The 13682-nt window shown below is 40.6% G+C and overlaps 1 protein-coding gene across 4 annotated transcripts in view; it reads right to left on the bottom strand.

The window, feature by feature from the left end:
• SMIM14 (small integral membrane protein 14) overlaps positions 1–13682 on the bottom strand; it is a 41077-nt gene that overhangs the window by 7191 nt on the left and 20204 nt on the right. For all 4 annotated transcript variants that reach the window (XM_068943128.1, XM_068943127.1, XM_068943126.1 and 1 more), the window contains one exon: positions 4863–4911. In XM_068943128.1, the coding sequence (XP_068799229.1) occupies positions 4863–4911 (49 nt within the window). The remainder of the gene's footprint in view (positions 1–4862; positions 4912–13682) is intronic.

Raw genomic sequence — 13682 nt, 5'->3', positions numbered from 1 at the left:
TGACAAAATAATCAGCTGAGATCAGCTTATGGATGGAGAACAGTTGACTGAAGCTGAAATTAAGCAGGATGGAATTTATGCTGATGGGCAGAAGAAAACAGAAGAAACAAAAGAAAACTCTTAGCTCACATCCACAGTGGTTCTACCTATAATTGGTATTTTTGCAGGTAATTCAGGAGTGTTTTTTTATTCCTTGCAGATATGAGGTTGTCCTACAAGACCACTGCTGGTCTTGTAGGACAAGACGATACTTTCTAATTTTTCCAGATGGCTAGGAAATTGTCCCATCCTGGCCTCAAAGACTGCTGTTCTTGCCATCACCCACCTCAGTTACAGCAAAATCTGGTTATTAATCTTCAGTGCCTCGGACCAACTACTACAGAATGTTGCAGTACATTTCCTCATTGTAACCTATGTCATTGAGCCCAACAAAACTCTTAATCTCTAACCTGACTGTCAACAGAACACTGAATTTAGCTCACTATCTTCATTTTCAAAGTACCTGGTTCTTTGGGCTCAGCATACCTACATACCCATGTAACTCTGAATGAAGTCTGTGGCCAGTTCTGCCCCTGAGGTTACCTGGAACTTTTTACCATAGCTGCATTATCTCTGTGCAGGAAAAGGCTTTATGAGGTGCCCGGTCTGAGACTGTGGGATGAACTCCCACAGGAGCTAATGACTATGGTGAATCCTCTCTGTTGGTACAAGACGCAAATCTCTGGCTTGCCTTCTCCCACAGAAGCAGAGAAGGATAGGTGCTTTTTAGTAGCTGCAAAACAGCACTAGGCCACATAAACTAGTCTTCTCCCAGAGAGAGACTGGAAGGGAAAAGAAATCTTATGTGACAGATGTTTGCCACCTCATTCACTGTTCTACTGGAAGGCAGTCAAAGCTACCAAAATGATGAGGTTGGTAAAAATCGTTTCTGAAGACTGAAAGTCAACTACTGTGCAAGCGAAATCTTAAGAATACAAACATTAAAATAAATAAATGCCCTTGCTAAGTACATCTTATGGAGAACTAGGAGCCTAGTTCTCCTCTGAAAGTGCTCTTTTTCATTCCTCTGAATTCAGAGTGAGGGCTGTACTCTAAAGGTACAGAGGGAAGACTGCCTTTCCTTTACTGCAAAAATGTATTCCAGGTGTTATTTTCAGTCTCCTCACATGGTACAGATCTCCTTTGGATCTTCAGCCTTTTACTGTTTAATATCTGCAAGTGGAAAGGCAAAAATATGCTCTCTGACATGTGCTTTCTTTCCGTAATGTTTTTAGCCCTTCCTGATCTCTGACAAAAAAGCAGGAAACGTTATGAAGGAAGAGGTATTTTACAGATGAATCAACAGGGAAGACAAAGAGCCTGTAGGGCCTCGAGCAGATAATCCCTGCAAAGCTGACTTTCTCAGAGGCACGGATAGGGAAACTGAGGAGAGCCCAAAGGACTGGAGCACAAGAAGGAAGAAGGGAATTACCAGAAAAGGGAGGGAAAAGCTGGCAGACATTTCATGCCATTAGGTTAGGCTGCTGTGGCTCTCCTACATCAGTATGACTCAAAGCGAATCACACAATCATTTAAAAATACATAAAAAGCTGGAAGTAGGGCAGACAACATTTAAGACACTCATCTCTGACTGTTAACATTACAAACTACGAGAGCATTTAGAAGAGTAGAGCTGAAAACATGAATGTACTAAATCCAGGTCAGACCATCTGGGAGTTGCTAGAAAACAGAGAAAAAAAATTCAGGCGGTGCCTCCTAATTCCCTTCCACATAGGAGGCTGACTTTACAGGGCCATGAGCCATCAGAGTAGCTCAGTACCAGCTAGGGACCCTCCCTGTGGCTGGATGAGCCACTGGTGCTGGAGTAGGAACGCATTTCAGAGAAATCCTCCTAGCTCCACTACCCTACATTTGCTTTAGACAGAATTCAGCAAAGAATTACCACTTTTATTCCTTATTCTAATGGAAACTGTAAGATCTTCTGATGTGTTGCACACAAAGAATCCCAATAGAATATTAAATGTGTTACATATTCCAAAATTTCAGCCTTATTTCTCCAAGGCACCCACTGAAATGGAGGGAATAGTCATCAAAATAGGTGCTTTACAGTCACAGCAGATATTCTTAGGAACAATCAGCAGTGGAACAGCTATCAAGTATAGTGCCCAAATGCTCTCTGAAGTGGGGCTCATATGCTCCTTTATGTAGGAATACAAATCTAAAAGCGCTGGTCCTGACCCTGGTGGGAAACACTTGGCACTATAGTCACTGTAATATAATAGGGCTAACAACAGTAAAAAAAGAAAAGAAATTATAGATTGTACTGTAAAAATATGTGCGGGAGAGTCCTATACATTATTTGGTGCTACTGTTTTGATCTGGCTCCAACAAATCTAAAAACCTTCTGAACTCAGGGGTTGAAGAAATAAAGTGTACTCAGTAGGAATCAATGTACAGTGTTTCTGAGAACTTCCAGCTGGTAGCAACAGCATAACACATGACGCTGCTGTGACACTGATTGAACCACAACCCTGATGTTTCCCAAAACAAAACCACAAACATCTCATCAGTTATTCCAAAACCTTGTAACTTAAGAATCTGTGTATGACAATATTCCCAGTTGCACTTCCAAAAGGAAAAGCAAATTCTGGGAATGAGCAAATGGGTGGGAGTAAAACAAGATTTTTCATATCGAAGCCCTGAAATGAGGAAACAAAGTCAGCAAGTAAAAGGAAAAGGAGCTATACGACCAAGGGGAGAGGACATCCACCTAAAACATAAGCTCATCATGATATAGCTCAACAGAACAGGAACTAAGGAATGGACAGAAGAGAGAGCGGAGGTGCAGTTTGCATGGAGCTGGGCCCAGAATTGTTATAATCTATCTCTGAAAATGTCTTTATAAGCTTTTTGAGGCTCAATCCATTTATTTTTGCCTTTGACTCCTGGGAATCTTACACTGCTCAAGTTAGTCCAAGCATAGAATCACAGAAGCATCACAGAATAATCAGACAAAGAGCCAGTCAGAGCGTTAGTGCATCAGCATAAAAATACCTTTGCTGGAACTAAATTTAAGGCAATATAATAACATAGGAGTGGATTTACTCTATAATTTTTGCTTTGGTTTTTGAAACAAACCAGTGGTTTAGAACAATTCCTGCCAAATTGCTTGCATCTGCACACAGAGTTATTGCAAGGATCTCTTTCAGGGTGGAAAGCTACTTGCCACAGATCATCCACACCTCCACTTACTATGGCTTTAGGTAGCATGACAGCTATCACAAAAGCTTTGTACCCATAAAAACAAAACTTGCTCATTGATACGATCTTCAGCCTCTGAGCTTCATAAATACTGAGGAACCATGACTTCCAGGGCTCAGCGACAATGACCTACTACCACTTGGTTTTGACCGTGGACTACAGCTCAGAAGGCTGCACAGCCTGCCTGTCTACTTCAAACACAGGAAATATTTTGTTTCCTGTCACCTGCCTCTTTCCCACTCCTGGATGTGTGTGATTCAAGAGAAAACTAGACATGGAAGCCTAAGGTCTAGGAGACTAAAAAAGTCTGCTCCAGGACAGGTGCATTTGGGAGAGCAGGGATGCTAGAAGTCTCAAACACATAGCATTACTTGGAAAGACCATAAGGCAAGAGTAAAGCCAGCAGCATGGTTGTGGCACATGTGCTCTCCACTCTTTTTTCTGGGGATATCTGGAAAGGGTCATAGCCCACCACAACAATGAAACTGGGACTATTTCACACTGGAAAGAAGGCACAGTGCAAGTACAAGCTAGCTGCCCAGCTCCAAACAGGATTTACTGGGGACTGAAGAGGGAGGAACACGGGAGAAGGGGAAGGTAGGCACTCTCCCCACGATTCGAGAAACCCTGACCACACCGCTCCTGGACGTGCAGAAGACATGAGCACCAGCAGCTCTTACCTCCAGGAGCTCTGCTCAGGTACTCCCCACTCCCTTGGAGCCTTACAGTAATCCTAAGGCAGGCTAGCTGAGTGAGTTCATACGCTCAGTTGGTAAAGCAATACAGGAAAAACAGATCTACTTAATTTTTATTTATAAACATTTGGTGATGTTCCCTCTAGATCATGAAAAGTGTAAACAGAGCACCTCAGGGCATGCTTACATTCTTACATTACTGCAGAACCTTTGCACAGCTATGCTTTCTTGCAGAGGCTGATTACTAGGCTAATCAAATGTTATCTTCACTGTTTGGGAGGTTTTTTCCATGTGTTCCAGAGAAAATTTCAAGGACACGTACACCTTAGTACTCTACTGCACTAAGTAAGCAGCTACCAGGTCAGACAAATATAGTCACAGGGTATGTCAGCTTCTCAACTAGCACTGACGGGCAGTCTCCTCTTCCTAAAAATGGAGTAGAGGGTTCACAGTAACGACAGTAAGTTACTCAGCCCCAGCCACGAACATGTGTGTGCAGGGGGATCTGTGCTGATTTCACAGAATCTCTGGTTAGGCTGCCATGAAAGCTAGCGGGACAAATAAGGCCCCCTTCCAAATTCTCTCTTTGGGGAAAAATCAAAGTCATTCCACTTGGAGGTTAATGGTAAGATTCAATAAAGTTTGGCACCTGATCAAGGGTGGTGCTGGTATACTAACACCTCTAGCTTGCTCACCATTGCCCCTTCCATGCAATGCTTCAAATATACAAAGGTTAGTTTGAATCACTGATGCTCAGAAATTGATTTCAGTAGTGTAATATTTAATTTAATTTAGTATGTTCATATAATGTTAAATCCACTGCTGAATTTCAAAGACCAGTCAGACTATACTTTAATTACTGCTATTTATTTTACTTCCCTGCATCTGATCCCCATAATTACTCACATTCCTGAAGGCATTCTGTGTCTGTGCAGTATGACTGTGATTGTCTCAGCTGAAACAGAGAAAAGGAAAGGCATCACAATTAGCAACAAGGCTTGGTAAGCTTTTACTAAAATCATTGTGTAGTGTACTATCAGATCACAAGTTCAAGACAAGGAAGACTGTAACCAATCCTTTACTGCATCACATTTGACTTATGGTATAGGAAGAAATACGGGTATCGAGGAGGTTTCTGAACCCTATTCACATAGTAATGTCAAATCATCTGACCAAAATACTATTGCTTCCTTAAAGGCTGCAGTCAATGACTGCTTTTTAAAATTCAAGCTAGAAATCTACAGAGATACAGATATCATTAGAAACAGATGCACTCTCCACCCACATATACCTTTTGGAATTTATAATGGGTAGGTGTTATTACTATTATCTAAATCAAGTATCACTACAATACTCTTGTGATTATGTAATAATACATGATCCGACTTTGATAATGATTATGCACAGAGGAGCAGAATTAAGGTTTCACAGTTAAACTCAGCAATTACTATTTTTTCCACCCAAGACCCTTTGTAAAAGAAGGTTTTAAAATGTATTTTACTGGTTTTTTTCCTTTACTGATGGGTAAGTCTTAAAACACTTTTACTATGCTTAACCGTATAACAACTATTTGCACTTACAGACTAGGTAAGCTCACTAATTGCAAGAAAAGTCAACATTGGATATCCTGCCCTTCAGTACACTTATTTTACAGATGACAGAGTCAAAAAAAAAAAAAAAAGAGATACACGTCATATTCTTCATCAGAAGCAGAGAGGTTAAATGGATGGGATTTAGTCTGCTTTATTATGGAAGTAGATTGTACTTCCTGCTTAGGTAGACCGTGCTGATTAATAAAAGTTGTAAAAAGTACACAATTATTACAAAGTCTAGGTTAGAACTGCCATTTGTTTTATGACAAAAGCCCTGGAAAGGGCTTAATTTTATAATCCCCGCTCTGCACAAGAGAGTTTGCAGGTACTCACCACCACAGAAGGATGCCCAGAGTTACCACGGGCAATAAGTATATGACCAGAAACATAACACAGGTCAACTAGCAGTTAACATCTCGTTATCTCTTCCTGTCCCAAGGGTGGCTAGTACTCAGACAGCATACCCAGTGTGCTCTGAAGGCAACACTGGCTAGAGGTGTTCTGACCCCAATATTATTTATCTCCTGTTCTAAATGTTATTCCACGACCAAATACAACTTTTTAAAACCATGCAATTAACTTTTCCATAAAAGCCATCTCAAAAGGGGTGCATGCACTTTTTGTGGCTGTTAATACCTTGTTCCTTCACCTGCCTACCAGACTGGCCTCCATCACCACAAAGGCAGCTTCAACCACTAAACAAACGTTAGAGCTCAAGGTTTGATTGAAAGGAGCATGTTAACCATCAGAGAAGCTTGTTCAACAACAACAGAAAGATGCTTTGGCTACAGTTACGCCTTTTGTGAAGGGTGGTCTGAGGGATGATCGTGATCACACCGTGCTGCTTCGTTCACCTGCCTCTTGACCCTTCCCTCATGAAGAGCCTGAGCAGCATCTGTCTGGAAATGCCTGTTGATGCAATAGGCCACCTTATTAAGGCACAGAAGTATTAAATCCCTGAGATTTTGTGTGTCCAGAGGACGCTATCTGATGTTAGAGTTTTGCTTAAAGGCTTGTTGTCTGTAAGATACCGAGTTTTATCCCATGGGCATCCTTGGTGGCTTCTTAAAAGACAAGGCTTTGAGACTCTTGAATGAAGAGCACTACTGGAAACACCAATGATAAGACTGCTTATTTACTGACGCGGTTCTAAGACAAATACCACTAGGAGCAGCTCTACAGATCTCTGCTGAAAAAATCCTGCCAATATGAAAAAAAGACCGCTTATTGATGGAGGAACAATGTTCCGGGGAACCTAGTGCAGATTTACAGATCCCCACTTATAAGCATTACACTTCACGGTCTCTGCTGCAATCACATCCAACAATAAAAACATTTCTTTGAAAGTGGTCTAGTTAATTTCAAAACTTCTCATTACAACTACTTGTGTTGCAAGATTTGATCAGCACCGACCACTATCCATAGACTTGATTAGGTGTTAAGAAGCCACAGATCACAAGGTGAAAACACACTCAAACATCTCCTGCTCCCCTTCCCCTCCTGCCCACAAGAGCATGTAAGACTTCACTGTTCACAAGCACGAGCTCTAGGAGAGCTCCATAAGCCAGGGAACTGCGTAACAGATGTATTTAAAACAACTCAGTGGCAGGCTGCACATTGCTCGCTGGGGATGACACACAGCAGACAACTGAAAATGAGCAGCAGTGAAAACAGGTTACTTCATTCACAGGTGAGCTGGGTTCTAATTCCTTGTAACCCAATACAAATCTTGATCCCTTATACTCATTAAATTAGTCAAGAGAGGAAAAAAGATTCTGGCACATACATGAAAAGCTTATGTAAGTTGAATAGTTGGGAAAGGTAATACCTTTTGCTGGAACTCGAATTCTCTTTCTCCTACCAATGCAATCTCTTTCCTGATAACTACACCCTTAAGAGACATAACTACTGTTGGAAAAAAACTGAACGTGGTACATTTCAATTGTCAGATAACTGGAAAAGGAGGAATTATCAGGAACTAGAAATAAACAGTCCTTTGTACCTTGGTTTTCTATTCTGATGTGGGGAGGGAGTTTGGATGAAAGTTTGTGGGATAATAATAGTAAAAAGCTGAACCAGTCCTTCCCGCTTCTCAACAAATTCCCCCAAAAGACTTTTCAAATGCATACAATTTTTCAGTTTAACAGTTGCTTAGCAGCTAAGGCTCCTGTAAGATAATCACAGAACTGCTAGAGTGGGGAGCACCGCACTTGTGATGAGAGAAGAATATGAAAGGAGGAGAAGTAGTTCTTAGACTATGCTAATTCTGAAATAGTCTTATGTACTCAAAGGCATTAACTATTGCTTTTATTCATATTTCAGAGATATCTCTCTCACACATATTCTTAAAAATATAAATTTACTAGAAGATTAATATTTGACTGGCTGAGCTGACAGAAGTCAGTAACAACTTTTTATATTTTTCAGTATATTTTGGATCAGGCCCTAAAAAAAGAATACAGAAATTAAGTGAAGCATCAGGATCTATGCAGTAAAAGAAAAGAGAGACAAAGATGAAAAAACTAAGGATTCACAGAAATAATTTTTTCCATTTAAATGAAGAGTTTTATGTCTGAATTTTAACATGCTCTATGCAGCTCGTCATTCAAAAACAACAAATGTCTTATTGCATGTGAGCCAAAAAATGAACTAATTTATTTTTTATTGTCCAGAATGAATTAAGCACAAATTGTAAACAGCACGAAAGCTAAAGAGGAAATAAGAGCTCTCCAAAAATTTCATTTTTAATACAGTGCAGACTTGCAGGTAATACAAGTGAAAATACTGATTATAAATATGCACACACTACTTAAAATACAACTCTGAACTTTTATTCCCTCAAAAGTACCTCTAAAATCTTGAACAGTTTAAATTAAAATCATTTAAATTAACAATCCCCACACCACAAGAACACTGGGTCAATATTAGCATCTGGTTTATCTGAAGCCCCTCCTAAGGCAGTTCCTGGAACTGAAAGGCACCAGTGGCTGAATTACAGCAAATCAGCGTCCATTTACTAAAAAGTTCTGAATGTAAAGCCAACACAACGCTAAGAAAAAAGAAACTGAAGTACTTTCAGAGAGAAAGGGGCCTTTCCTCAGTCTTTCCCCGTGATACTCAGATGAGTATTTGTTGCACTACAGAAACATAATGAGCACAGTTAAAAGGGCTCCCTGTTCAGATTTGAAATAGCTCTTCCTTTTTTTCGAAAGACACAGGTCTTAGTGTCAGTCCACACTAACAGAGCAGTGTTAGCTAGCAGTGTTAGATCTAAAGATCCTGCTCCTTTGACACAACACATAAAGTATGGTTTTAACCCATCGTCTTGCAGGTCAGCAGCACCCACCCAGCGAACGTACCCGACTGCATCCTGCTGCTACTCTTACAACAGATGCCGTGCCCAGACAGGAGGAGTTTGCACTGCTCTTAGCAATGAGACCCATGACTTCTTGCAGTCCCAAGCTGTGCACAGAGCATACACAGTGCCAGTGAAGGGGCCCCACTGGCAGCCTCTGGAAACATTTTGTAAAGTCACTGTATTTAGAAAGGTCTCTTTTCCCCGCCCCTCCCCCCCCCCCCCAAAAGCGGAAACCTAATATATGGGCACACAAGCAAGCCGCTGTGTGGTGAAAACAGGGTGTGAACTTTTACCGCATGTTAGCTGCTCCATAAAACTGCTCAAGTTCAAGTGAAATAGTAAGCTCAGTGAAACAGCTTCATCTGGCTAAACAGAGAACTCATTTTTTTCACTACAGTGACCCCAGCCACCAGGTTCATTTCATTCTTCCCATGAAAGAAGTTAAGCTCTTTTGCATTTACCACTCAGCACAAACAGTTACTGTGGAGAAGCAAATTCACACCTCTGCTTACCTTCACAGTAACTTGTTCTTCTGTCAATTCCCTTGCTGCCTACTCTTCAGATGAGTTTTCAGAATTTGCTACCCCAGAGCACAACTAGCTCAAAAACCCTGGAACTGGTTCTGCAGTCTCTACTCAGACAACTACTTTTTCTTCATTAAAGTCAATAGCAGTTTTGTCTGAAAAAAAGATTAGAGAGCTCATACCCAGTATGAATTGAAAGAGGATTTTGTTTTAATGCTTAAGTATATTACTAGAGTAAAAAAAAAGACAAAGAATTCAGTGGTTGACAAACATCAGTAAGATATCAATGACCAGACGGCTCATTTTCTAGAAGAAATAATGGCATAATCCCTGACCCAAAGCACTTTCCAACTCCAGAAGTGGTGCAATAAAGAAGTAACAAAACAAGAAGAGCAGGAACACAATGCAATAATCAATGGAGTCTAGTGTGAATGGCAGGTGAGATGAATATGAATTATTTATCAAGGGATAATCAAAATAACTGTCTCTAGGGGATAACTTTTGAGACAGCTCATAGGAGAAATAATTCTTCAGAAAAGACATGAATGAAAAAGTAGTAAGTTCATGAACTAGGTCAGGAGAAGATTTCCATACAAAAGATTGCGATGGAAGAAAGCCCAGAGAAATGTGTGAAAGAAACAGATAAATTAGGTACCAAGATAAGAGAGCAGAAATGGATAGTAGTTGCAAGGAAGAAAAAAGACAAGGGTAGATAAGTAAGAAGGCAAGGACAAATAACTAACTCGATGTGGTCATTTATCCCATGAGTAATTTAAAATGGAATCATAGGGAGTGTTAAGAAATTTTTATGTGATAACAAGGGCAAAATATCATCCCTGGTGAAAATGCTTTTTTGCAATATAGGCTAGTGTAAACTCTGCTTTCCCCCCCCCCCCCCCCACTACACCAGATGCCAACGGCACAGCATACGCTGATTGCACTCTGATGCTTCTGGTTAATGGAATCGCTGCCTTAGCTTTGTTAGCAGCCACGTCTGTTCTGTCCAAAGTATATAAATGATTTAGTAAACAATGTGATAATAAAGTACTGTGGTATGATAGGCCAGTCCTGAACACACGCCAGGTTGCAAATTGAATTGTAGTATTATCCATAGAGTTCAGATTTAAATATGCAGAAAATGACACCTACATGCATTATTCTGCTACAAGCCAACCAAGATAAACCTTAGGAAAATAAGGGGAAAAGAAGGGCGTAGATGGAAATAGATGGAAATAAATTGTTTTTTAAACTATATTAGCTTTCCTCAGATGAACAGGCAAGGAAAAAGGGAGCTCTGCCTTCCCTGCTCCCCCATTTACTATGAGCAAGGGCAGAATTAAAATAAAATAAATGATTGCTTGTAAAAGGACAGAATAACAGTCTCCCATAAAATATGGAGTTCAGGCCTGTGAGGTGACAGATAATTTTCTCTCCCTTGGGAAATGAGAGAGGATAATGTTTGGTGCCTTTCAGAATAATATTCTTAGATTACAAACCAGCTCTTAAGACCCAGAACCATCAGCCAGTTATGACAGAAAGAGAACATTATATAACTTTCATACTGAAAGACATGAAATTTTATGGAAGGAGATGCAGCAGATAAACAAGTGTGAATGATCACTGCATGAATAGGAGCCCTGGTTCAGGCAAGAATTTGTTCCTCCCTTTATTTGCTCACCTCTCCTGGGATTGCTGTTTCACCTCAGTGTCATGTGGCTCCTCCTTTTCAGTTCTTCCCTAACTTCCCTACAACTTCGTGACTTTTATTGCTACTTCATTTTATAATTTTGCTGGCCTTGGACGCCTGAGATATCACCAATGTCCTACTCTTAGTGAACACAAAACAGAACGAAGTAGCAGAACAGGGAGAGTCTGGGAAGAGAAAATGAAGCAGTGAGAAAGCCAAAACCATTATACAGAGCTCACAGCACCTCTGACTACATGAAATACTAGATAACAAACGGATGAGAAAGAAATAACTGCACAACATTACTACAGAGACATCTGGTAACATTAATGAACAATCAACAGAGCTCCCAACAGGGCATTAAGAAATTTATGTCCAAAAATACAAATAAAGAATGCATTTTATTTTTTTGACCAAATGGTCAAGGACCTTATCCTGCAAAACGGTACATATAAGCAAATGAAAAGGGAACTCCCATACAGACGCCCTTGGAGGAGAGACTTTAAGAACTAGGAGTTCTAACAGATACGTACAGTTTCCTCTAAGTGTTGACTACATCCACGGGTGACCTTAGAGAAAAAGCACAATTTTCTTCTTTTTTTCCTCAAATGAGATGGCTATTAACTGCTCTGATCATCAGAAACAGTTCAGCCAGGTCATATCTACTGATTACTTCTAGAATATCAAGCTGCCAGAGTTTTCAGGGCATAACCTTCTAGACTACTTGTAATACAGCCAAGCAATTTTGAGACAGTTATGACTGGTGACTGAGCTACTGCTATTACTGGTTAAAAAGCAGCAGCTTCCAACATACTACAAAGCTCAGAAATGAGACATGCAAAGCACAAACAGGCACCTTCAACTTTCAGTTAAATCCTGAAACTTAATGCATTATAGGTAAAAATGGGTCTCCACGGGACATACACCCCAGTGGAGGCGGGGGTAATAATTTATTCCGTACTTGTTTTTATTTTTATTTTTAAAAACACATTTACTGGTCTAGGTAACAGCCTCCACCTACACTGCTTGACCTAGAACTAGATCCTAGTTTAAAAGCCACGAGCAGCACGTGATTTCTGTGCTGCAGCTTTGGGGCCCTACCCTGTGCAATGACACCACAGCGAGCACCCGGTGAGCTCCGGGGAGCGGCAGCCAGTGGAGCAGAGGGCACTCAGGAGGGAGCTCGCACCCTGCCGTTCTATGCTCGCATTTCATTCTTTTGGCTCAGTACTTTAGGGGGCCTGTCAAGTCTCCCCCCTGCATCTCAGAAGGGTGATAGCTTCCTCCTTGTCCTAAAGAGCAACCTATGGTTCAACTGGTGGGAAGGATCCTTTTTGAACCACCTTGGACTCCAAGGAACTGGGAATCGAAGACTTGGCTCTGGAAGAAAAGGGGTGCGTGAGAGCCAAGTGCATCTTCCTGCTCCCTGGCTGGCTGGCTAAGAAGAGCTAGAGACTAGAAGCAGCAGCAACTGCTATTAAAAAGAAAAAAAAAATGAAGGCAAATGCCATGGAACATGTATGGACAAGCAGTCTGGAGGGCAATATCCCATTCTAGAAGGTCACTTTAAATTATCCTAAACGTAGCGAGTATAGTTCTTCTAGGCTTTCAGGAGAAGGCCACATCAGCAGGATAAGTCATTTTAGTTGGATGCTTGCGGGGCTAGTTAAGTCAGGCTTAGCTGTGCTGACATCTTGAAAACTTTGCAACCATTTGCACAGAATGCGGATCTATTTTAGTCATCTTTGTTTATTCTGTGCTGTTTGCACAAGGTCTCCCTCAGCCAAGATTCATGGCTATGCTGGATACTATTTCAAACTATGCTAGTTTATAATAAGATTCTAAAATGACCTGGACAAGAAAATTATGTGGAAATTTGGTTGACAAAAGAGCGTTTGAATCATCTGTAATTAAACAGTTTAAGAATTTGCACCTTTTTTTTCCTACAAAAATCCAATGACATCTTAAAATACAAGACAGATTAGAATAAAAAAAAGTGATTTGCTTTTATCACCCAGCGTTTTTGAGACATTCAAGCCTTCTGGTATAGCAACATAACTAGACACGGGCCGTTGCTTTGCAATTAGCTAGAGAAGAAAATAACACAAAGTTGTAATCCTCACAGAGGTGCGTACGGCCATCAGACCTCTACAGCTGGCAGTTCACCAAAATGGATCCTTTTGTATTAGAAAATTAGAAACGTTTTGGGTAAATAACACATTTCTCATATTTTTACAGAATTCAGTACGAGAGAATTTAAATATACCTCCTTTAAAGCAAATAATACCATCTCTGAGCTTAAAAAAGGAAACTTTTATATTATAAAAAGGCTGGGTCATTTTAGTTGTACAAAATTACTGGCTCGCTAAGACATTTCTGGCCACTCATATACAGGTCTCAGGCCTCATGAAAGATGCTCTGTGAGCATCTCACCGTCACTGTGCTTCCCCCTGCAAAAAGGTGTTTTTAGTATATTTTTCAGACTTCGACCGGGTCTTGGGCCAAGGTACTCCACGTATAAGCCACGCTTACTCAGAGAGCATGGAAGTCTGGACAAGTAACACA

Source organism: Struthio camelus, chromosome 4 (assembly GCF_040807025.1).
Source record: "Struthio camelus isolate bStrCam1 chromosome 4, bStrCam1.hap1, whole genome shotgun sequence".
Lineage (NCBI taxonomy): Eukaryota > Metazoa > Chordata > Aves > Struthioniformes > Struthionidae > Struthio > Struthio camelus.
This window is presented reverse-complemented; position numbering and strand designations above follow the sequence as displayed.